At 47.5% G+C, this 26,212-nt stretch overlaps 1 protein-coding gene across 1 annotated transcript in view; it reads right to left on the bottom strand.

Annotated features, from left to right (window-relative positions):
- Nucleotides 1-1,827: 1,827 nt before the first annotated feature.
- The window catches only part of grin2ba (glutamate receptor, ionotropic, N-methyl D-aspartate 2B, genome duplicate a), a 77,972-nt gene continuing 53,587 nt past the window's right edge, over nt 1,828-26,212 (bottom strand). Inside the window, exons 6-15 of the mRNA XM_071539929.1 lie at nt 23,060-23,268; nt 22,259-22,430; nt 18,038-18,191; nt 16,972-17,097; nt 14,324-14,553; nt 14,009-14,169; nt 12,844-13,031; nt 8,298-8,536; nt 3,237-4,191; nt 1,828-3,200 (exon numbers count right to left, since the gene is read on the bottom strand). Coding sequence (XP_071396030.1) covers nt 1,828-3,200; nt 3,237-4,191; nt 8,298-8,536; nt 12,844-13,031; nt 14,009-14,169; nt 14,324-14,553; nt 16,972-17,097; nt 18,038-18,191; nt 22,259-22,430; nt 23,060-23,268 — 3,807 coding nt within the window. The remainder of the gene's footprint in view (nt 3,201-3,236; nt 4,192-8,297; nt 8,537-12,843; nt 13,032-14,008; nt 14,170-14,323; nt 14,554-16,971; nt 17,098-18,037; nt 18,192-22,258; nt 22,431-23,059; nt 23,269-26,212) is intronic.

Here is a 26,212-nt window from a genome sequence, read left to right as displayed (position 1 = left end):
GCCTCGTAGGCCTGCATAGACCTGCATAACTTGCGTGAGTGAGAAGTTAATGTCTTGTACTTGATACTGGTGATAGGTGACAAACAGTGAGCCTGAAGTGGCTGGTGACTGTTCTCATGTAACCTGAATAAATCAAGTGGTCTAAAGCTTGCTGTGTTGTGGAGTGAGACGCATCAGTCTGTTTGTGATAGGGGGGGGATATGCTGGACGCTGTTGCGACAAATTCCGCGCAGCACTGCTGATATTTGTCACGTGAAATGATGTTATGAAGTTGTAAAACATCCCCGCGACCCATGTTGTATCTTGTATCTAAACCGTCACCAGCAGTCTCTCTCACGCCCGCTGTCAATTTTTTTACTGCGTTTTTTTTGGCTCGTAAAAAAGGCCGCCTCTCCAGGTGAAGAGAGAATACCAGAAGCAGCCTAAAACCACGGCGGTCCAGACGTCTGGACCGCGTCTGATCTGGACGACACGTGGGGCTGGAGACCGTTAAGGCACGTCCTTCCTCTCGGCATCTTCAGCCACCCGCTTCTGACGAGACATGTCTTTCACAGTTGTCGACCGACGCGAGTTCAGACAAACAAACCTGTATGTGGGCGTGTGTAATCTCTTGAAACATCCGACAAGGACCTGCCAGGTTCCAGATCCTCTTGCGACTTTTCCCATAAAGAGCAAATAAATGTATGTGCATGGAGGAAAATATTCTACAGAAAACAGAAAAACGGGAGCTAAGGACTCAGTCTTTCTGGCTTGTTGGTTGAATTAAAAACAACCTTCCTGCTGCCACTAGGGGCAGACAAAGGATACAACTACAGTACAGATACTAAAACAGCAGTGAAATATTATACCAACAGAACATAAAACAAGAAAAACTTAGTGATATCATAAGCAGTGTTACCGTAATTAATACTAACATCTTTGTTATTCACAATGTTATTAATATTATTGTTGTTCTTATACCCTGTTATTTCTGTAAGAATATCTTATTATCATTCATTGATTGTATTTCTCATAGCAAACAAGAGCGGCTCTTTTGGCGTCAGGGGATGGGAGGAGGAGGAGGAGGAGGAGGAGGGGAGGCAGAGAAAAAGAGGAGAGAGGGAGTACAAAAGAGTGGGGGGAAAGTGCAGGACGGAGAGACGGACGGACCGGGCTGTCGTCTTTGCGGAGCGAGAGAAAGCGGCAGTCCTCTCCTGTGTCGGGGGCCCTCTGGTGAACGTGACAATGTCTCCTTTCTGCGGTGACACAGGAGCAGATGGGCAGCTCGCTCCTCGCTCCGCTCTCGCAGTCTTCCCTCATAAGCGCCCAGCAGGAGCTCCCAGACAGCCATCAAGTCTCACCGGGCTCACGCGGCCAATATCAAACGAAGATGAGGTGTCGCCTCTCTGCGATAATAACCGAGCACATCGGCTTCTGCCTCACCGGTGGATGAACTGATGGACTCGAGTGCGTTCGTGAGGTCGGGAGGGAATGCTGTTCGACCGCGCGTGGGTTAAATTAGTAGAGGAGCTTTGGCCATTTTCTGAGAGAGGGTTAACACGCCCCGCCTCCTCATGTTCCTGATTTTCACCTAGGTTTTCCGTTGTTCACGTCAGTTCTTTCTTTCCCTTTCTGTCATCCTGCTTTTGCACAGTCTTTACCTTCACCATTCAGTCTTTCTCATCCTCTGGCTCTCTCCTCGTTTACCTTCTTTTGTTCCCTCCTTGTGGGCTAAGGTTGCAGTGTGTGGACAATATCTTTGTAATCATCCCTGATCTCCGAACACTACATCCCTCCGTTCCTCTACCCCTTCTCCCCTGCCTTCGCCCCGGCCTCCTCTCCCCGCTCTCACACGTCAGACTCAATGCTGGAGAGTTTCTCGTACACATGGCCGTTGCTTCCGTTGAAGGGACGTGGGGGGCCGACCCCCAGCATGGAGCCGTGGTGGTTCATTCCACCCAGGCCGAGCTCCTTCGGGAACCGGGGGGCCACATTGGACATCACCCCGGCCGTGGCAGACGCTGGCAGATAGGACGTCACGCCCATTGGGCCCCTGAAGTCACTTCGGCTGTTTTTGGCAACCTGCTGCTGCTGCTGCTGCTGCTGCTGCTGTTGCTTTTTCATATAATATTGTTTGGCTCCGTGCATCAGACACTGGTCGTCGCCGAAGGTAGGTATAAAGGGGTTTTGGTTTACCCGGTCTGGGTAAAGAGATTTGGATAAGGAGAACCCTGACCCGCCTCCTCCCTCCATCAAGGATCTATCCCTGTCTCTCATGTCTCTCTCTCCAATGGAGCGGCGGTGGAGTCCCTCCCCGCCTCTGAACAGGCCGAACGGCGAGCCGGCTCCTTTCTGGCTCTCACCTCCGTAAAACAACGGGTCCCTGTCTCTTTCTCTCTCTCTCTCCGAACCCCCGTGGCGCTCAAATATGTGTGCAAAGGGGCTGGCGCCCTCCAAGTAACGCTCTTTCTCCTTCAAGCTAACACTCCTGGGTGGGGGCAGCATCCCTCCCATACCTGCGCCACCCATCCCGCCACCTCCTCCTAGACCCCCCATCAAGCTCCCCATCCCGCCTGACTCCTCCTTCTGGAGGTCAACAAATGCGTCATAGGAGTGCTGCCGCCTGAGCGGCTTGCCGAATCCTCCGCCCTTCCTCCGCTGCTGGGCCTGAGATTGAGCCTGCGGGCCTGAACCCAACCCTCCTCCTCCTCCCCCACCTTGCCCTCCCCCCATCTGTTCCAAGAGGTGGTTGTTATCCTCGCTGATATCATAGAGGTTGCCTGTCTTTTTACAGCCCTCGCAGCGCATGCAGGTGGCAGAGCTGGGGCGGCTGTTTCCCCCGCCTCCCGAGGACCCGCAGCTAATACTACCACCGTACCCCCCGCCTCCTCCTCCAACCCCTCCTCCGTGCAGGGACATCTGCTTTCCCCCTCCTCCCCCGCTAGCCCGACAGTTCCGGCACTCCCAATCGCCCCCTGCCAGCCCGGCTCCTCCGCCGCTCTTCGAGTCGGATTTCTTGGGTTTGCTCTTCAGGAAGTCGTCCACGGGAACCAGGGAGGTGCAGGTCCCCGCAACCACTCCTCCCTCTCTACTCGTGGGGTCATTTGTCAGGTCCACGTGTTCCCACTGAGGGACGCCCTCTTTGGGCCGAAACTGGTCCAAATAAAAATCCCTAACACTCTCCTTGTCTCTGAACATGTAGGAGTTCCCACCGTTGTTCCCTCCTCCTCCGCCTACTCCTCCGCCTACTCCTCCGCCTACTCCTCCTCCTCTCTTGCGTTCCAAGGGCAGTAGCGGTGGGGAGGCGGAGCGGTGGCCGTGGTAGTGGTGGTGGCTGATGTGGTAGGGCTTCCTCCTGTAGCCCAGCTCAATCTCATCCAGCTCCCGTCTGGACTTGGCCGAGGCCGGCCTCTTCTTCAGGCTGTCGCGGTACTGTTTGCGCTTCTTGGCGTTGCCCTCCAGGTTTCCGTAGGTTACCGTGTGCGTGGAAATGTCCGAGACGTCCGAGCGTATATTCCCGTCGTCATCTCCTCTCCCGCCGCAGTAGCCGTGGCCGGGGATGTAACTTGAACTCGAGGCCCCTCCCTTGAAAGAGAATTTCCCGTAGAGGTCAGGCAGGCCTCCCTTGAAGCCCTGGCCCGAGGGAGGGGTCTGTCCGGACAGCAGGTCAAACTTGCTCATGTTCCTGTGGGTCAGTGCTGAGCGGGGCTGGGTGGTGAAAATAGGAGCCACCCCTCCACCCAGGCTGTCACAGTCAAACATGCCGCCCTCCAGAGAACTAGCGCTGCCCAAACTGTGCGGCCTGTTGGCCGGCGGTCCGCTGAGCCCTAGAGCAGAGCCGGTGTGGTGGTGCAGGTAGTGGTCCTGGTACAGATTACTGTCCTTCAGGTGGAGGTTGCCAAACGTCCTCTCCACCTCGTTGATGTAGTCGCTGAACATGTTGTCCTCCGGGAGGTACGGAGGCTTGCAGTCCGAGTGGCCCGCCAGGCTGCGCCGGTGTTCGGAGATGTCGTAAACGGAGGATTCGCGGCGGATGAAGTCCAGGGCGCTGTGCGGTGAGCCGTTGACCCCGGACAGGGAGGCCATGTTCTTGGCGGTGCGTAGGAGGCGTAGGATGTTGGAATGGGTGTTGTTCATGGTGGCTGATGGGGAGTTCAATGCCGAGCTGCTCTTCTCCTCAATCTGCACCCCGTGAATGCAGCTGTAGATGCCCTGTGTGGGGAGAGAGAGACAGTAGACAGAAATAATTGCCTATAACATTAGACTGCAGTTGTACTGGGTAGCTCCTGTGTTTGAATGCATGCAGCTGTATGAATGGGAACTAAGGTGTTGCTGAAAAAGAGCATGTGTTCTCAGAAAACCTTCTCTGGATGAATAAAAGTAAAAAAAACATATTATATAACATAATATTGACATATTGTATAGAACTGACTCTCTATCAATGTGCAGCTAGTGTTAGCTTTCTTTCTTCAGCACAAATACAGTAATTTTGTCCTAGATGAGAATATTGCTTAGGTGAGAAATGAGAAGGCGCTTTATGTTGATGCTGTCAATACCTTGCTCCACATAAAAAAAATAGAGATACATGTAGAGTTCATGTAATTTATGGACAGAAACATACTGTATATTAGATGGTGAGAGAGAAAGAGAGAGGGAGAGAGACCCAGAGAGGATAGGAGAATGGTAGATGATTGATAAAGGCAGAGGGGCTGTAAAACCCCTGAGTCCCACTGGTCAATACCTTTAATCAATGTGATTAGAATTCAGCTGAACAATATCCTCTGGCAGTTATTAAATACCTCAGCCCTCCACTGCCCCTCAGCACCACCTGCCACAACACAATTCCCTTTAAGGCTCCGGAGAGAAGGGCCGAGCCAAGGAGACGCCGGCCCGGCGTTACGGTGACAAGAAAGACAAACTGCTCCATTTGCATTCAGTGATGTACGATACAATATTCAGATAAAAATGGATGTCGGAGGAGGGCAAACGAGGCGTGACAGATGAGGACGGTAAAGGATCGAATCAATTCCCAACAATGATTTTACGAGGTTTTTCTGGAAGTCTGTGTATGACCGGAGAAATAAAGGGATCCATTGAAGGTCAGAGTTCAGCTGACCTCTGTCCTGCTAGGCACTGCGGGGTCAGGACTCTGCCAGGAGGTTAGGGGTCATGCAGCGCTCCATCGTCTCTGTCTGTTGTTTAGTAATAACGTTGTCACTCTTCCCCACCTCCTCCTTTTATCCACTAATGTGACTCTTTGACCCTCTCTTCACCTTTCCCCAGCCACTCACTTCTGGTAGTTAATTAGGTATATGGACAGTATCTTCACTGCAGCACCAATGTATACTCCCTCTGTTCGTCTGTTTTTTTTGCACTTAGCCCCACCTGTCCATGTTTATCTATTCTCTCTGTCTCATCTGTGTGCCTTCTTTCCATCTGCCTGTTTGTGTTGTTCCTTCTCCCTCTGTTCCCACCACTTCATCCCGTCCTAATCTCTTGTTTTTCTTGCTCTTTACTGTCCCGACTCCTCGCCACCTTATGTTGAATCTGTATCTGCGCCCCGTTAAGTATTCAGTCTCATATCTTCACTCCTGTGTCATCTGTGATATCACCCCCATCTTAGGCTGAATTCTCCCAAAGCATCCATCTTAATCTCAAGATCATCTGTTCCCATTAGGTCTCAACTGTCAAATACGAGCAGACTCTGTTGTATTGAGCAATGATAGCGAATCACAGCACAGCCAGGATCTCTCTCGCTCTCTAGGAAACACACACACACACACAAATGCAGCCACGACCATAAACAACCGCTGAATACCGTCGAGCATCAAATCTTGGACATTTACAACGGCAATTGCTACTTCGTATTCAGCAGAGATTTTGTCGACTCTACATGCCCACATAATGTAACAGTTGGCAGGCTGCTGCCAGGCCGGCGCTACAGTAGCTGATTATTTGGGCAGTATGTGTGAATAGCAATAACTCTGGCCTGGGGGTTCGTAAGAATTTGAAATCCGCCAGGGGATCAGAGCAAAATCTATAAGTGATTACATTGGTACACGCAGGCTGGAAATCAACAAATAACTAGCTGCCTCTTATGTGCGGTCGCATATATGAGCGCAGCAGTTCATAACGCTGGATGGAACAGAATGTGTGTGGCGCAGGATACGGTGCGAAATGCAAATGAGCTGAGCTGTGATGTAACGCGAGGGCTATGAAAAGAGGAGGCAGTGATTAAGCCTCTAATACATTTACTGTTCTGAAGTCATTAGGGGCTTTTTAAATCGATATAATTAATTTGTTTCAGTGTTGCAGGTGGGCCCTGGAGGAGCAGGTAGCCGGGGGGGAAAGCTGCTTACACGGCCCCGCGAGCCCCTCGGAGGCCGGGGAGCGCTAACCGACCGTGAAACCGTGACCGAGACCACGTGACTCACGCCGACCGTGACAGATTGCTCATTTTTACACTGCCGAGCTTAAATGTTAATTGCGGCAATAATAATAAAGTTTATTGGATTATGCTGTGAAATTTAAAAAAAAGCGGAATCAATCTGAGCGGCGGAGCAAGAGGGAGAGAAAAAAAAAAGAGGAAAGAAAAAAGAAATGACCGCCGATGGAGGAAAAAAACACCCAAGCAAATGAGGAGGAGACGATGTGCTGCTACGGCCAAGGATTGTGGAAAGACAATAAACTGTAATTTCCAGTGCTGTTGTTTCGCTATGCCCCAGTTCTGTGCTACAAATGCAAATCAACGCACTCATTGAATATTTCCCCTGAATATTTTAACGCACTGAATCATCTCCGTGTATTTGTGGGCACACAGCGTTCATTCATGTTGTCACATTGTCGCAAAGACACAGAGGTAATTTCTGTAAACGAGCGCAATCAGCGAATGTTACACAAAGCATAATTGCCCTCAGATCCAGTTCCCATGCAAATGATCATGATGTAATAGTCAACAACAGCGCCAACCCGTCTGTCTTTGCGATGAGAAGTCGACTGCCATTTTGCGACCGCCGTTTGGGCTCCAGCCACGCGAACAGACACGGGACACGCACGCGCAAAAAAAAAAAACATCAACAACGCTAAATTAACAGCATACGAAATAATCAAAGTTGGGCACTGGAGCGTAATATTAGAGCAGAGGGAGGGGAGAGAAAAAAAAAAAAAGTTATGCTCTTTTTCTGTAGTCTTTTGCTTTTCCCGGCACAAACAGCCCCGGCACCGCAGCGGCATATCAGATGGAGGGAGGGAGCGGCGGTGTGTGGCTCTCTCCGCTGTAAATTAGCCACGTGGTTTTAGCCCGCAGCGGTTCACCTTCAGAGGCGCACAGTGAATTACACCGGAGCCATGTCAAAACAATTGGAATGCAAATCAAATACCTCGGGGGTGACTTTGGTCTCCCGGGATCCAGTAATCTACCCTCTCTCCGGTTCTGCGGCTGATTTTCGTTGAGTGCAATATTGATTTCGGCTCAACATTTTGTAAATATTTACCCGGCTGGACGTCAGAAAGGCCCGAGCGTCTAAACTAAAGGAGAAAGCTACTATATATATGTCTATATACACTTCAACCTGAGAGTTTGGTTCAGCTTGGTCACATGGGAAACGCACTCAATACTTCATTTATGGTTCTAGGAGTCTCTAAGCCCTGCCAGGTCTCTTTATAGACTGAAGCCTTTTTTTTTTCCAAGAACAAAGCACTCTCATTTACAGTACAGTGCAGACAGTAAAGCTGATGATGTAAGGATGAGTGACGAAGGACTAAAGGTGACTTTACAGACAGGGAGGAGCCGGCGACACGGAGCTAAAATGAGGAACTGGATGTTTTGTTTACAGTAATTCAATGACCTGACAATTCCGGCGAAGCACACAAGGCTACTGCAACCCTGTTAGTATTCCTCCTTCGCTCCATATTGAGGATTTATCAGTCGTTTTTTAAACTTCAGTATTAGTCTATTCACCTAACCATTTATTCAGCCATTACATCATATCTTTTTCTCTACATTCCCTCCCTCTTTTGTTCCCATCCACCCCCCGATTTCCAGTCGTTCCTCCCCACTGAGGAAGGACTTCATGACCCAAACATCTAATTTCTACTGCTATAATGAAATGTCATCTTTTAAAGCGAACAGTGTAGTGCCTGTTCTTCTCTTTGGATACTCTGGTTAACTCAAGGTAGTGTCATACCTATCAATGATTACTAGATGAGTGTGGTTTACCTCATGAGGACAATTCAGAGAGTGAAAACACAGAAAGGAATGCTAAACTGGCTTGACTAAACTCCCATAGTTCCCTGCTTCCCGTCCCGCCCCGCCTCACCCTGCTGATGGAGAAGACGAAGCCCGGCTGGCCCGAGCAGACGCCCATGAAGCAGAAGCGCAGCTGCCAGTAGAACCAGTGCTCGCAGATGAAGGTGATGAGCGACAGGGCCATGGCGGCGCCCAGCATGTAGAAGACGCCCGCCATGTTGTCCACGTCCAGCTGGCTGGACATCACCTCGTTCTTCTCGTGGTGGCAGATCCCCGTCAACCACAGGGCCTCCAGCTCCTCCATCTCGCCTGGAGGGAGGGAGGGAGAAGATGGAGGTGGAAGTGGGGGGTGGAGACAAGGAAAGAGGGGGGGATATGGATAGACGGAGGAAAGAACAGGACGAGAGAGAGAGAGAGAGAGAGAGAGGGGAAAGCGGAGGGCGGCGGCATGGCGACGACAGGAAGAGAAGTTTTTGCAATTCGACAGGGAACGTAAAATATAAAGGAGAAAGGGGGGGGATGTGATGTAATAACAGGATGGGTATTGGAGGACATGAGGGATGGTGAGAGTGATGCAAGAGAAGAAGAGAGGAGGGGAGATGGAGGTGGAGGGGGGGGAGGGGGGGAGAGAGAAAGGACGACAGAGAAGTTAGAAGTGAAGCGCAGACGTGAATTTCGAAAGCGGAGAGAGAGAGAGGGCGAACAATTAAAGTGAGCAGCGCACGCAGGTCGCATGTTAATTCCGTCGATCTCACTTTTCACATGGATGAGAGAACACACTCAGTTCAGCAAATAATGTGCGTGCGTGTCGGTGCTTACCCCACAATATGGAAATGCTTCAGTGTCATTATGTATGTGCATCTATGCAAATTGTAGAAGAAGTGTGTGCGTATGTGTGTCTGGTTGTGTGTGTTTCTGCATGTGTGTGTGTGTGTTCCCGCTGCCGTCCATGTGTCTGATGCTGGTCCCTGAGCATCCTGGTTTCTTTGTGGGTCACCTTCTGTTTCATCACTAGCTGTTCTCTATCAAAGCCGACGGTGGCGGGACAGGCGTTGGTTAATTAATCATACATTCAGGCGCTGTCGCCGCACGTCAGCGCAACTCCTGCACTGGAGCGCTGGCTGGGCCCTGAGCATCAACAAGAAGCTCCCCGGCATACCAACTCGGGGAGAGATACCGCACACACACACACACACACACACACACACACACACACGCATGCAAAAATACACACAGGATTGCGCAGCACCCTCTGCTCATGTCAGAGGAGGGATTGATCGTGAACCATAGCCATCGTTTTGACGTAGTGAGGAAGCGACAGTGGCTTCTAACACTGGCAGCTGTCTGTCTGTGGCAGTCATGTGACGTTTGGTGGATGCTTTTTAACTAATTAACTCATAGGTGGCCCAGTTGGGAATTGAATACCTAACCATGGCGTTTCTTTACCAGTTGAATTAGACAGGACCAATAGTCCAGTCATTTCATAAATCCCTTCAGCCTGGGTCCTAAATTTGAGAAATTCAGTCTTATGGCTCACACACTTAAAACATGCCAGTTGTCTTGGTATGTTATAATCCATCAGAACCCCACGGCAACCCCAAGTTTTTATTTGGTTTTTACAACATACTTGTAATCTGTTATTAGTTGCTTATAAAAAATAGAATGTTGTTACTTTTGTTTTTCTTTCATATTGTTTCTTTCTTTAGCTCAAATCAAAAAAGCAGAAAAAAGTGAAAATCCCAAGGCTGCTGACATGCTGCTAAGTAAAAAAAAAAACACAACCTAAGTATGCTTGATATGAATGAGATTGTGTTATGGTTTCAAAAACAGAGCAATAGTCTCGGGAGGATCGATAACACACTTGGCAGCACAAGCCATATTGCTACCACATGTTTTTGAAGGGAGCAAAAGTAATAAGTTACTTTTAATGCAACAAGTTACTTCTTAAGGTAAGTAATAAAGTGAAGTAACGTATTACTTTTAAAAGTAACACTGCTCTTAAGACTACACAAGTCAAATCAAGCTTATACTCAATGTAGGGCTGCCTGGTGGCTAACTGGGCTAGTGAGAATACCACACGCTTTCAGCTGTGTGGTCCATCTCTTAATCTTTGTTGCATGTTATCACTCCTCTCTCCCCCACTTCACCTGTCCTCACTCTCTACTATCTAATGAATTAAAAATATGGAATGAAATAAATAACTGCAACAAAAGTAGCTTGAAAAAGTTAGAATATTTGAAACTACTTTCAGATGTTGCTGTGGAGTTAAAAACCATGTGCAAAAGGTACGTTTTTATTTTTCAAATGATGCAACAGGTCTTTCACAGGTTTGAAGGGCAGAAGGGTGAAACTCCACACATACTTTCAATTCAAGTGAGGACTAGAAAAACAGCAATCAAAACTGCAGTTATGTGTGGTTTTTTTTGTTTTTTTTCATGACACCCGTGATATATTTTTTGCTCGGGCCTGCGTCAAAGCATGCAGACTCCCTGCCAGCCTTGGTACCAGGCCGCTGGTCTCTCCACGTGAGTCTGATCCCTTTCTAGGCCACCAGGAGGGGAGTGGATGGCGAGGCGTGGCAAAGTGACATTGAAATCCTGAGAGGGGTGAGACAGGGCCGGCTCGCTTGGTGTGTGAGTGCTGGTGCAGTGGCACAGGGGGATGTTACCGCGTGCCGACCCATATTCAAAACACACACACACACATTTTGTTTCACATACAAACGTTTGAAAGAGCGCACACAGAGCTGAACGTAGGATGTAAACAACTGAAGTTATGATCGATAAGTCAGAAACAATATATGGACATGACTCGTATTGAATTGTATGTAGGTTGATAAAAATAAAGCTAATATATAGCATAAATAGACAGAATCTCTACACTGCTCTCTCTCTCTCTCTCTCTCTCTCTCTCTCTCTCTCACACACACACACACACAGACACAGACACACACACACATTTACCCCTCTCGCTTACACACATAGGCAGTCTCATTTTCAGAGGGCTGACCCATATTCACACACACACACACACACACAAGCGCACGCACGCACACACACACACACACACACACACAGTGTAGAAATACACCAGGAGCTATACTGGCGCCCCTAACTGGGACACACTATAGTGGGCCCTGGAGGGCCCTTGGTTCAGGATGCTCACAACATGCTGGAGCACACCCAAATAAACTAGCTACAACACACACACACACACACACACACACACACACACACACACTCACACCAAACCTACTTCCAATACCATTCTGAGTTGAGCTGTATATCAAGATGTGGCATTGTGAAATTAGACTGTTATAGTCGATAAACTCAGCAAATAGCCATCGTCGGTGACATTTTGACTTGTTTATGATTAGGAGTTTTTGCTTTAAGGCCATAAAGCATGCAGTATGCTTTATGGTGTAAGAGAATGGACATTTTTAACGCATTTCATTTCATTCCACACCCGTTCTGAGACTCATTAATGTTCCAAGTAGAGCTGACAGGAGTAAAGTGTGTTTCGAGGGAGCAGGCCCTGGAGAGCTTGGACATTCTCCCATAAAAGCCGAGCATGATCATAAAGTACAGGGCCCCCATGATGGAGCTAAATCTCAACTTATATTCTCAGCAGTATTGTCTTACCTTGCCCTGTCTATACTTGATACACATGAGAGTGGACTTACATTTGGTTTGCAAAACTAATTAGACACCAAAATTGTGGTCCCAGACACAAATGTCTTGGGTCCTAAAAAGCCAGCAAGAAAAACTATAATATAGGACTTCTCCCTCCTCCTCTGCCAGCTCTTATACGAACAGACCTGAACGGGTGAAACCTCAAAATGATTTCTGTCTGAGCAGCCTATTTTTTGCCTGAGTTTAGGGAAGTCGTCCTTACACATACTGTACAATACATTAATATACATAAGAAATAAATTCAGCCACTGTTATCTGTCCCTACAGCACAGCCTGAAGTCAAATTTGTCACCACTTCTACTTTTTTTTGCAGCCATTTTTTCTGTGGCCTGTTCCTGACATATTGGTTGCAATTTGGTATAAGCGAGTCAAAGGAGCCAGTCAGCTCCTGAAATTAGAAGTAATGTAATACTAGCTTCAAACCTGTAGTCAGCGCTGCCAACTAAAAGTAATGTAACATTAGCGTCAAGCCTGCAGTCAGCTCCGGCAATCAGAAATAATGTCAGTCAGTCCTGGCTCAGCTGGCTGGGGCCAAGATAGTGTTGTGGCCATTTTGATTAGATTATTCAGTAGAGACATTAAATGTAAAACTCCAAGTAGGATCAAAACTTGATCTTTAAATCACAGCATTCATGCTTTTACCAACATCAGATTTGCATTAGTGTGTGTTGGATTTGGCCACTACTGCAGCATTTCCCTGCTACATCAAAGCTTCACACACACGACCCCTCCCTGTCCCCCTCCCTGGTAAAATATGGCATTGTCTCAACTCAAATCTGATGCATCTTTCACAGTAATTAGAAAATACGCCGCATAAAACCGACTGCCTGCATGATAGAGCGTCTGTTTTGCTGAGTGTGTTAGTGTGTACAGCGTCTGTGAAGGAGCCAAAGGAGGGAGGGAGGTCCCGGCGTGTCGCCTCACCGTCTCCAAAGAGCTGCAGGATGGCCAGGTCCACGTGCCTCTTCCAGAGCGACTCCTTCTGGATGGCGATGCCGTACCCCGTGGTGGCGAAGATGTAGCCGCTCCCGATAGTCACCAGCTTGCAGCCCTCGTCCCTGCCGGCCATGTAGTTGAGCACGGCCGCGTCGTAGATGAAAGCGTCCAGTTTGCTAATGGAAAAAAGAGACGGAGAGAGAGAGACAGGTTACAATTAATTAGCGCTCGGGAGTCAGACACCACAGCTACAGCATTCCAATTAACCTGTTAAGTAGCACTAAGCTGCTGATAAGTGTAATAGACTTCCACTTGGTTTGCCAAAGGCTGGAGTTGGCACACGGCGCGGCGTAAAGACACACTTGATGAGAAGTGAAGAGGGGGTGTAAAAAAGAAGTACAGGATTTATTCTGCTACAGTATGTTTACATGAAGACAAGCAAAATAAACAGTAGAAACCCAAAGTGAGGCCTTTAGCACTGATGAGTTAAATTGTGTCCCGCAATTCTAAGTCAGGTGGATCGTCTATTATTCGTTCATCAAGCCTGTTTCAGGGTGCTGTTCTCCTGTCTCCTGTCTTCCTTCCTCTGTGAGTGTGTATGTGTGTGTGTGTGTGTTGTGTTATGTGTTTCGATAGCCTCTGGAAAATCACCACCACTGCTTCAATAAATTTGAATTCAATCCATTACATTTCAGCCAAACCTCGGCAAATGCTGATGCTAATGCGCAAAATGAGTACTTTTCAATATAATAAACTACTGAAATTTGACCAGTTTAAGTGCCTGAAGCAAAGGCATAAACATGAGCAGACATGGTACCAAAATCAATGGATGAGTTTTACTCCAAAACACTGCATTTCACTACAAAACACTACATATAACATATACGTTATGGAAAAAAAATCATTACCTGAAGTTCATCATTCAATATCTCTAAATTACAGAGGCTCCTTGTATAAAAGTCTATACAAGAGTCATCATTTTGTCAATTAAGTTACCATCCTTTAAAATTCTGTGATATCAACCACTTTGCTTTTTTTCCCCCAAATGGTGGCTATCTCATTTCAGAGCAAAACTCTTAAATTATTCCCAGTCACCATGGCTACGGAACATTAGCAAGGAACCAGTGCTGCAGTGTCCTGTCCAGCTCCTCACCCGGTCTTGAGACTCTGCAGCGCCTCGTTGACGTTCCTCTGGTGGAACTTGACCATGTAGCCGTGCATCTCCGGATAGTTGTTCCTGATGTTCCTCTCTGTGCTGCCGTTAGGGACCGTGCCGAACCGAAACGGCGGCGAGAAGTCGTTGGGTCTCTGGAACTGAGGATGGAAGACAGGAGGGTTGAAAGAGAGAGGGACATGGAAACATCTACACATTCAATTTTAAGGGTGTAGGCAAGAAAAAGAAGAGAGAGGAAGAGACGAGAGCTGCAACATCCATCCATTCATGCATCCGTCCAACCTTCCCTCGTACCTTTTTGTCTGAGAGACCGGACACCTGGTCCACGTATTCCTCCTGGATCATGAAGGCGGCCAGGTTGGCAGTGTAGGAGGCCAGGAAGATGACAGCGAAGAAGGCCCACACCGACACCATGATCTTGCTGGTGGTGCCTTTAGGGTTCTGCACCGGCACAGAGTTGTTGAACACCAGACCCCACAGCAGCCAGATGGCCTTACCGATGGTGAAGGACGGACCGTGAGGCTCTGGGAGAAACACAGCCGGGGTTAAACAACACCTTTCTAAAGCAATAGGTGGGCCCCTTCTTCTGGTGGGTCCCCGACTGTTGCAGTTTGGTATAACGATATAAAATTTCTTATTTGATTCCTGTTATTTCTTAGGTCAGGAAATATGGTTATATGATATATTCTCTTAAAAGTCCTCTTGGTCTGCAGGCAATTCAGATTTATGTTTTCATGTTTTCATGTCAGTTAGATCACACATACTCTACATATCACACATGTAAATGAGAAGAGGAGGAGATGCTCTTTTTCCGGTAAGTAAGTTTGATTTATTGTTTTGGGTCTAGCTACCAGGTTGGGAACTGGATTAGAGACCATCAGGACTGGGCTGACAGCTGACTGGCTCATTCCAGCCATTATGTTGCGATTAGCAGTTGGATCGCGAAGCTGTCTGTGCTGTGTGTGTGTGTGTGTCTAAGAGAGAGACAGAGAGAAAGAGAGAGACAGAGAGAGAGAGTGTGCATTCATGCAAGCACATAGTATTGTTGTATAGATGACGCTTTTGTCCATGGGCAAACTGATAGTATCATGCCAAATATTTCCTTTGTGAAGTTGGCCAGAAAGTTGGCCCAATGAACTGGGCAAAGACTTCACAAATGTGTAGTCGGTCCATCGATACATTATCGCGTCTAACCCTCTGAGTCCAAACTTCAATCTGCACTCGCCGTGATACCAAACTCCCACAGCGCTGCGAGCAGATAAAACAAGGAGGCACACAGAAGAGAACAGCGCTTTAGGGAGGAGTACATCTTCTCCAGAACATGATGAAGGATGAGAGGAATGAAAAAAAGATAGCCGTTGTCTCTATATATAGCCACATCAGAGATAGAGCGGTGGGAAGACATTGATTTTTTTATTTTTTTTTTCACTTCTTATCTTTTTTGGCTGGGGAGATCTAATACAAAACTAGCCCGTCGCTGTCAGAGCTGACATGTGATTTCTGAAAATATGGAAATGCATGCAAATTGCTGGAGGTGTGTCGACATCCATGCAGAAACACACCTGCAAAGGATAAAGGGAGAGCGGTGTGGAGGAGAATGAGGGCATGGGGTCAGGAGGATGGCTGGTCTACATGTGGAGGCGGCCTGCAGTGTGTGTATGTGTGTGTGTGTGTGTGTGTGTGTGTCTCCGCACACAGCAAAGGTTGATTCATACTAGAATTATCCACATTGTTATCGTTAAAGACAGAATGCATTAACTTCCGAAGCCTTTGTACCTGTGTTTAGTTGTACGGAGCACATTTTAAACTGAGCAATCAGATCATCTAAATTGCTCGTTGGATCTCTGCCCAGCAACCACTCATTGGCTGGGGGACCGAATCGCCAACAAAGATGTTCTCTGCCTACTGCACATCCCCATACGCAGACCTGATTACCTTTGCCAGCCAAGCTTGAAAGGAGGTTATGTCTTTACCCGTCTGTTTGCCTGTTTATTAGCAAGATATTTCAAAAAGTTAGAAACATAAATTTGGTAGACAGATCGCCCCTGGCTCAAGGATCCGTTTATTATATTTTGTGGGGAGATCAGAATCTGGGATTTCCGCCATGAGATGATTTTCGTCGTTTTTGGCCCTAACTGTTATGCTGCCTTCAAGTGCCGGTGGGAAAGTGCAACATCCAGGGCTTTCGAGTCGGCTGCTAAACAGCATTGCCTTTACATGCTATTTTGTCTGTCCCGGATAAACAAACGATAAACAAACATAAACTGTTACGAAGGCTGCGTCTTTGCAAGTTGGAGAATTGTTCAGCGTTGGCAGAACTTTGTGCTCCACTGAGTGCCTTTTCGTTTTTAATGGAATATTTTACTTTGGTACTGGTATATTTTCATTTTCCATCACTCCAATATTCAGGTTTATCATTGAATTTATCAATCACTGCAAATGGGAAAAATTACCTAGTGACAAGATGATATAAAATGGAAAAAATGATTTTGGTCCATCCACTTTAGCTGATATGTGTGTTAGAACTATGATTTTCAGACCAAAGGGAAGGAAAACATCGCTGCTGTCTATCAAAACACTCCTTTTAATGGCTGAATGCTCATGAACTCATATGAGGGTACGAGTGCTGAAAAATATAACTTTCTTTCCAAACTAAAATTGAAGCGCGCAGTGCAAAGGTATAATTTCATTGGTAAATTCAGCTTCAGTCTGTCTTTCCATCTGGTGTGTTTTAAACAAGAAGAGAGAGAGGGAGAGAGAGAGAGAGGGAGGGGGGGGCAATAAGGTAATGAGAATGGAAGAGAAAGTGCCTGCATCCATTTACATCTACATCCTCACACAGTAGTGCTTTTCACCCCCTCACAGGTACCATGCCTGTGTGTGTGTGTGTGTGTGTGTGTGTGTGTGTGTGTGTGTGTGTGTGTGCAGCTGAGGCCTCTAACCTCTGCCGTCAGCCAGACAGCGGTTGTAGCCCACAGGGCTGAAGTACTCGAATATAAACACAGCCACTGCTGACACCAGCAACAGCATCACGAACATCATCACCCACACATCCGCACTGAAGGGCTCTGGAGGGCGAGAGAGGGAAGAGGAGAGATGGGGAGAGGCAGAGATGAAGGGAGACAAGGGGGGAGACGAGGGATTGAGGGAAGGGAGCGTGGAGGGAGAGAGATAAGAAAAAGAGAGAAGAGACGGAAAGGGTTGGAAGGAGGCAGAGAGGAGGGAACAGGCGAGGGACGGAGTCAGGGAGGGAGGGAAGAGAGAGAGGAGAGAGAGAGAGAGCAAGAGGGAAAAAAAGAGCGAGGGCGGCAGAGAGAAAGAGAGAAGCGAGCGAGAGCGAGAGAGAGAGAGGGAGAGGGCGAGAGCGATATGCAAATGCGGTGCGCCAGATTGAGGAGAGGAAGGAAGAGTCAGAGAGATGGAGTAGGAGTGGGAAATATAAGAGGGCAAAGAGGCAGCGAAAGAGAGACAGAGAGAGAGGGAGAGAGAGTAGATAAACAGTTAGTCATATTATCATCCACTCTAATGTACCTCCATATGGTGCGAGAGCGCGAATGAATTGCAACTCGGCTGTAATCGGTAGGAGTGTCTGCTAAATCACTTTGAGTTAACAAACTGGAAAGCTGGAAAAACGGATGGCAACCTGATGTGACCTTAAAAAACATCCGTCTCCATCTCCGATCCAAACATTGTCGCTCTGTCACAATAAATGGCAGAAAGGCAGTTACATCCACTTCAAAACCGATGTTGACCATTTTTCCCCCAATAATCTGTAGAAAAGATACTCACCATGTTCATTTTCAAGGCAATGGCTTCAATATAGCTTCATTTTTTCGGGTCCAAATAATAGTTAAAACAGTTCCATGTCAAAATAAATCCTGTTAGTAGATTCAGTCAATCCCACCCATCCGTCTCACCTCAACCTCTGTCACCACCCATAACGCTTCCTCAGCCTCCACCCCCACCCAGCCCCCGATCTTTCGACTGCTTCGCTGCTCTACTCCTCACCTAGAAAGGCGGAGGGCGAGACAGTGCCGTTGCTACGGGAGACCATGACACTGATGCCCGTCTCGATGAAGGGCACGGAGAAGTCGATGACCTCTGACCTCTCCTCGTTGATGGTCAGGGAGCCCACCGCCATGTGGGCGTTCTTCAACACCACCTGGGGGGGGAGAGGGAGTGGTGACAGACAGAGAGAGAGAAGCAAGAGTTATTATTTAAGCATCCATCCATCTTTCCTTAAAACACTTTAACCCTGATAATACAGCTATAGGGGATGTATCTTGCATTTCTGGGTCAATTTTGTTGCTTGGTGATTTTATTTTTCTTATTCCCATGGATAACTGTCCAAATTTTCAGCACAGCTACAATGGAGTTTCATAACAATAGCCTCAACTAACCAGAATGCAATGCAGTCACAAGACATTTTGTTTTTTGAGTAAGTGGCATGACTCACTTTTTCCCAACTGGCAAAACTCATATTGCTATAACTATCGCTTTCTCCACCTACACATATAACCCAAAGCTGAAAGGTGGGTTCTCTGGGTGTTGCTGAAAGGCATTCTGGGAAATGTAGGAAATCACTAACTGAAGTAGAAGTAGATGAGGCAGGCTGAGGGAAAGTGGGTATATCAAAAAAAGTAAATTACAACACTTCATCACAAAATAACTCTGGCAATGAATTGAAGATCACAGATTACTGATATGTAACAGTGCAACAGTATCTGTGGGACGAATTTTCCTTTAATAGAGTGGAAAAAGAGTCAGAAGAGTGGGAAATATGAATAAGAATAAGCAAAGTGAAGCAATGAAACAAAGTTCAGAGATAGAGCGATAGAGTGCGACAGGTAGAGAGCGGGTCAACACACTCTCCACACATCAAGAGCACTCGGAGTGGACGCTCGTGATGCTCACCAGGGGACAGAGAGAGGGAGAAAGACAGAACGAGGGAGGGAGAAAGTGGGTTACCACAGTGGGTCATGGCTGCTTGAAATAGCCGCCCCAATGCCTCTCCTTCCTCTACCTGCCTCCCTCCCTCCTTCCCTCCCTCCAGTACCTCTGCACAGGTAGGTATATTTAGCCCTAAATATCACAGCCCTACAGCACAGGGGTAAAGTGGGACAAAACTGTCTCACTGAGTTAATAAGGAGTGTGTGATTGTGTGAGTCAATGCACTCCGCTTGAGTGTGTGTGCTTGAGTGTGTGTGTGTGTGTGTGTGTAGGAGTGCGTGTCTGAGTGAGTCACAAAGGGAAAAAGACAGAGAGAAAGAGAAGGGAGTGAACCTTTGTTCTCTACCTGTGAAGTGGACCTTTACAGGCAGGGGGAATATTCTGCATCTACTCCACACATTATGTGTAGTTTTCAAAGTGTTTGTGTACGCATTTGAGTGTGTGTGTGTATGTGTGTGTGTGTGTGTCTGTGTGTCTGTGTGTCTGTGTGTCTGTGTGCCTGTGTTTGCACGTCTTTGCGACTTTTCAATCTTGTTTGTTTTGTCGGCGTGCATCCAAGGATCTGTGCGTGTTCATTTGCATATGCGTGTGTGTGTGTGTGTGTGTGTGTGTGCGTGTGTGCGTATGTGTGTGTGCCGGCGTGTCAGTGCTTGAATGTGCGAATGTCTCCCCAGGGAAGAGAACAAGTCCATCCAGCAGTGTACTCACTTCCTCTCTCTCTCCGCTCGCTCCCTCCATCTCCCTCCTACGACTTGTTCTTTCTGTGTTATGAAAGTGACCCATGTGGGTGTTATTGAGAATGAGTGAGCGAGGATCTGTGCGTTTCTGTGTGTGTGTGTGTCTCAGCCGGTGTGTGTGTGCGTGCCAATGTCTTTATGCGACTCTGCTAGCGAGGCCAAACTCATGTAATCAAGTGTATTGCCTCTAATATTTTAGATTACGAGGATTAGGGGCAGCACAAGTCGATGCGGTCCATGAAACCTGACACCGGCTGCCAGAATTAAGTTAGGACAAAATGGAGCTCTTCTTAAAACGATCATCGATTGTTTTGGTCTTTTGTCTTTCTGAGCGGTAGCGAATTGTGTAAGTGCCCTCGGTGATCCATACAGCCTGAGTGTTCGGGAGTGGGTCGAGGCACGTCCTGGCGTGTGTGTGTGCGCGTGTGTGTGTGTGTGTCCGAGCATGCGTCCAGATCTTGGTCCATTAAGAGTGCGATATACTGTAGCCTGGCTGCGCTCCAGCCGGAGAAGGACACGGGTTGGCTTTGTTAGATACAGCAGATATGGCAGAACAACAGTGGTGTGGGAGGGAGTGTGTGTGAGAAAGAGAGAGAGAGAGAGAGCGAGAGAAATTGAGAGAATGAATGCATCCTCATTGCCCATATATGGAAACAGTCTCATATGTAAGTGGGCGTCTAACCCTGTATGTCTGTGGATGTGTGGGTCCATGTGTGTGTTCATGCGTGAATTTGCTTGTTTTTGTGATCATTCACACATGAGTGCGCGTTGTTTAGGTGTGTGTGTGTGTGTTTGAGTGTGTGTGTGCGTGTGTGTGATAGATAGATGGAGACCCCCCCCCTCCCTCTCCTAATGACCATTCATCTGTGGGGGTGTGAAGGAGACGGCACATTACAGCGCTTTTAGTCTGGGTGATACAGTTTATTACAGGTGACCACACTTACAGCTCAATGCCCACTAAAGACACTGGCTGGCTGGCAGACTGGCTGGCTGACTGGCTGGCTGGCTGGCTGGCTGGCTGGCTGGCTGGCTTAAATGGCTTTATGTAACAGATTAAATGGGTCAGTTTAATGTAAATTGAATGGCGAGTGTTTTATTGCGGGAAAAAATGGAAACAATCTTGTCTGTGACTTTTGAAGGTTATTCAAACTTCACTTCCCACACAAAGAGGCACAGAGTATTTTTTCAACCCGTGACCTTTGGGGTATTATTGATCTGTTTGCCTTTTCCTTCATTAACAAATGACCAAAGTCAGACAGCAGAAGTGCAGCTCGCTTTTATGGGTTGAAGTATGAGAACTGACAACGACCTTACCTTGGGACCAATGTCGATTAGGGAATGTTTAGAGCCCAAAGTGAATTTTTGTGGTTGACTGCGCTGTATACACCCTTGGGTGAGGTACTTAGCCCAGCTGACATAAGTGTTAGGCCTGTCGGGTAGAGGGTTGACCCGGAAAGGAAAGTTCATAATGCAAGGTGTGAAAACACACTTCAAAGAGGATGTATACCCTCCAGGTGGCTCCTATGGAAGCTAAACATAGCACAGTTCATAGGGCCCATAGGGGTAAACAGAGAGTGAAACTCCCCCCTCCTCCCCCTCCTCTTTGACCCTCTCTTCACCTTCTCTTTCACCTCACAAGTCATTTTAATTGTCTTGAGGTGATAAATGGCACCAATCTAAAACTCCAAGCAGGTTTAAACAAATACGGTCCAGAATCACTGAAACTGCGTTGCGAGGGCAATTTAGACATTTTTTGTGGCTCAGTTGCTCGAGCTAAGAACGCTGAGTGTTCGCCTTATTCACGAAGAAATGTATGCAAATGAAGCTGTGGCGCAAACAAGCCCACGAAAAGAGCACTGCGCAAGCAAATAGGTCCCATCCTCACTAATTACAACCGCAAATGCACGCTTCATCTGTATGATCTGTATGACCAAGGCTGGCACCCATGTGCCCTAAAGCCTCCTTTATAATTGGAGCGTTCTCTGATCTGATCTGAGATTCTAGGAAGAAATATCTTCTCCTTTGCTATCTGACTCGCAGGCAAAGATGCAATGAAAGCAGCCATTCTGAACGGCCAAATCTCTCTACGCCACCTTTCAAAAGATTGTATATGCTACAGTAATTTGGGTGACTTGATGTTGTGAAGTGTTAGTGAATTGTGTGCAATCTCAATTTGCATAGCCTTGCCAATAAATAACTATTATACAGGCAGAATAATGAGATTTACATATCATTTACACATGCATGACCATGATAGGTGTAAAGCGGCTTTATTTTTTGACCAGCAAGATTAGGCAGCTTTCCACTCATTGCACACGGTTAGTGAATAGCATGGCATTCTGATTTGGCCATTTTGGTGACACAGCGCACGCTCTTCCCTGCACAAACCTTCATGAATGTGGCTTCTGAACCTGAATGTTATTTGATAATACTATTTCACAGATGGTTTACACACAGTTTCTGTGGTGCACAAAAATACAAATAACAGACAGAGACACAGAAAGACTTACAAGCACAGACACACAGTGAGTTGTCTCCTCACCTCTCCCACCATGCCGTTCCATGTTCCGTTGATCTTCTTGCCATGTTTGCCATTAGTCACCAGGTAGAGGTCATATGTGAACTTGACGGTCTTGGCGATCTTCTTCAGGATGTCAATGCAGAAACCCTTGCAGCAGCGCTTAATGTAGATCCCCGAATCCTTCGTCTGATTACTGAGGAGGGGGAAGGGAGGATGGAGAGATGGATGATAGATGAATGTAGGGATGGATGGACAGAGGGATATACATGATTCAAAAATAGGACTACGTTGTATTCCAAATTGTATTCACACAATTGATCCCGATTCATGATTTCACTCTGTCTTATAATTTGATTCTGAACTTTGATCCAAAATCTAATTCTGATTTAATCATTGCCACTGAATATTGATTGCAATTGTGATTTGCTGTATCTGATACTTTCACTCTCAACCTCACGCTGCGCTGAGCTATTTTGAGCGCCGATTCCACCTCTGGTTCTGAGTAATCTCCGTGGAAAATTAACAACAGTCACCGGCAAAATTTAGGCTGCTGCTGGCTGTTTTGTTTTCAATTCAAACTGTTTTCTTTTTCATTCTAAAAGTCTATTTGACTGCTGGTGGCTGAAGAAGTGGAGTCTGTGAGCCTCTGTGGCAGATGAACAGAGAAGCTAGCTTCGCCTCAGTGCGTGTTGACTTGCAATCTCACACTGTTTTAACCATTTATTGAACATTAACTCTTGTTCTTCTCTCTCACGCATTTTACTCCTGCTTTCACCCCTTAACTCTGACTTTGATTCGGCGTATCTGAGCGTTGATTCTCACAGTGTTTTGAGCTGTTTCCGGCAGGGCACGGTGTTTCTCATGCAGGTGCCGCTCAGGGGGTCCACGTCCTCCACGATGACGAACGGAGCCTCCTCCAGCGTCACGATGGACAGGTGGTCGTCCTCCCGGGTCGCCGCCCCTCCGTACAGCTCGTAGCGAGGCCACACATGGTACTTCATGGACAGGGAGCCGTTCTCCCATTTACCCACCTGCCGGGGACACACGGTAAACACACACGCGATTCAGACGGGGTTTAAAGACGTCCGCGTTGGGGGATCATTCAAAAGTCTAAACCGATGGAATATGAGTCAGGGAGAGAAAGGCAGTGTTATTTGTGAGACTGTGTTTTCCAGGAAGTAAAAGTAATGGGAGTTCATTTCATATCATCTATCATCCCTCTACCTTTTTTCTCCTAGAATTGCATCCTTGTTTGTCTAATTGCAATCACAGAGACTCCTGAATACTGACTGAGATCTGCATTCCTTATGAGTCAGTCCGGATAAGTGGTTCATCAACTAAATGCCGAATATTTAATTGTAAAATTCATCATGGAATGAATCATTGGGCTGGAATCCAATTCAAAGAGGAATTTCTGATTATATTTGAGGCTGATGTTTGCATTGAGTCAGGAACATCAAAACAGACTGCAGCTCTTGCAGAAGGTTAGCAACACACACAGCAAAACACACACCAGCAAAGAAAAACAGTGTAGGCTAATGTGTGTGTTTGCTGTCCAAAAAACATCTCACTTTGATTGGGGATTTATTACCTCGTTTTCTGAGATTAATTATATTTAGTCCATCTGTCAATAAAACGACAATAAGATAACAAATGAATAGGAATGTTTTACGACACATAATAAAGTATAAAAGATACAGAGGAGGTTAGTAAAAGGAGATGTAGAAAAAGAAGACAGCAAAAGAGGCATAAAGGAGGAGATGAGAGGAGAGGAGAGGAGAGGAGAGGAGGAGGAGGAGGAGGAGGAGGAGGAGAGGACTGGGACCCAGAGCAGAGAATGAGAGCAAGGTTAACATGAAGGACGAGACTGAAACGGGGGAAAGAGCAGAATTCAGATCAAGAAGGGAGGGCGGAAAGAGAGAAGAGAGAAAGAGGAGGAGGCGGGGGGGGGGGGTGTGTGTTGGGTTTGGATGGACAGAGTAATGGAACGAGAGAGAAAGACAGCAAAACACCGAGAGAGAGCAAGAGAGAGGGGGCGTGCGCAGAGACGACGGGGAAAAACGCATAGAAAGAGGAGCGAAGTGAATAGAAGTGAGATAGACGGGAAAACAGAGAGAGAGAGAGAGATCGAAGCGTCAAGTGAGCGAGAGAGAGAGAGAACGAGAGAGAGAGAGAGAGAGAGAGAGAGCGACGGGGGCTAATTCACATGCAAAATGCCGGCTCTCCTGCGGAGGAGGGTCCAGCTGTATTCCTGGAGGGCCCTCCAGTCGCCGCGGCTCTACTCCGCTGAATTAGCATCATCGTTTAGTCGATCACCCCCCCCCCCTCCGTCCCCGTCCCGCCGCCGGGCCGCCACACATCGTACCTGATGACTCCGCCTATGCCCTCTCCTCCAGGAGTGCGCCGGTAGGCCGCTTTTATCGAGGGAGCGGCGTGGGTGGAAATGGGTATGGATCATCAGCTAATTGGGCGGGCGATGATGGGAGATGAGGCAGGGCAGGGAGCTGTAGCACATGTGTTTACAGTGAGGAATACACACTGTTGGATATGGATATACACACACACACACACACACACACACACACACACTGCACTCCAGGGAACACAAACTTGGCAAGGGCTGCCTGTAGTGGACAGTCTAAGGCTGTGGATCTGCAGCCTTCTTCCATCCAGACAGAGAGAGAGAGGGAGACAAGAGAGGAAGTGATGGAGATGGACAGGGATGGAGAGAGAGAGAGAGAGAGAGAGAGAGAGAGAGAAAGGCAGGTAGAGAGGAGAGAGTTAAAATCAGCCTGGAGGAGAGTAAACGGGACTGGACACTACAGAGCCTTCACACTACTTCAAAGGCACAGAGGAAAAGGAGGGGAGGGGGCAGGAGGAGAGAGAGAGAGAGAAGGAGAGGGGAAGAAGGGGCAGAGGAATAGAAAGATCAAGGGGGAAGAGGGAGGGAGAGAGAGAGAGAGAGGGGTGGAAGGAGGATGGTGGTAGGCGCTGGTACTCATTAGGATCCAAGAAAAGTGGTCCAGCTGGAAGTCAAGCTAAGAATTAAACATGAGCAAGGGAGGAGGAGGAGGAGGAAGAGGAGGTGAGAGGAGGGAGGAGGGAGGAGGAGGAGGAGGAGGAGGAGACTGCGGGGAGAGAGAGAGAGAGAGAAAGGGAGAGAGAGGAGAGACAGAAGGGGAGCGATTCACCTTGTTCTCCGATCAGAGGACAGAATATAGATTAGAGAGCCAGAAGAAAGAGAGAAATAATAGGAATAAAGAATAGAGAGAGAGAGTCAAAGAAGTCAGACTGCGGGACACACACACAATAGAGGGCGAGTATCAGAAAACACAGACGGGCATCCTGGTGACTTTGCAGGCCGGGGCGTGTGCCAGGCCAGCTTCTCACAAAGATGCAGTGGTATGTCATCGTCTATATGCCCTGCACTCCCATGTGTACTTGGATCATTTCTATTTTCTGTTGAATTTTTTTGAGCCTTTATTTATTCAGGGAAGGTTGACTCAGCATGCGTGCTTTTTTATTCAGTGACACCCTGCTTCATATTCATACAGTTACACACATTCACACCTGGGAGCTGCCCAGTACAACCACACTCTTCTGCTGTTGGCCACTGAGCAGCTCCACTGGATCAGTTAGGGGTTCAGCACACTAACGCTGGAACAGGGGGGGCACTGGACTTTTGGCCTCCCCACTTTGAAGGCCCTGTTCGCATTTTAAAGGTCCCATATTGTGGAAAACGGGATTTCCCTTGTCTCTTTGAAAGCGGTTGAGCGGTTGCCATTGTTTATTTACCTATTACCTTTATTTCCCTACCTGTAGCTGCCGGGCTGCGGTGTCTCACGTTTCACTCTTGAAACGGTTAGCCAATCAGAACAGAGGGGTTGTTAATATTAATGAGCCTTAAAGACACAGCGACAGAAACAGCCTGTTCTTGGTAAGGCTCAGAGAGATGCTGGAAAATGAGCGTGTAAA

Source organism: Centroberyx affinis, unplaced genomic scaffold (genome assembly GCF_046629955.1).
Source record: "Centroberyx affinis isolate AG114_WGS23_722 - 3 ecotype Tasmania unplaced genomic scaffold, CSIRO-AGI_Caff_v1 ptg003533l_1, whole genome shotgun sequence".
NCBI classification, from domain to species: domain Eukaryota; kingdom Metazoa; phylum Chordata; class Actinopteri; order Beryciformes; family Berycidae; genus Centroberyx; species Centroberyx affinis.
Note: the sequence above shows the minus strand (reverse complement) of the source record. Positions and strands in the feature narration are given on the sequence as shown.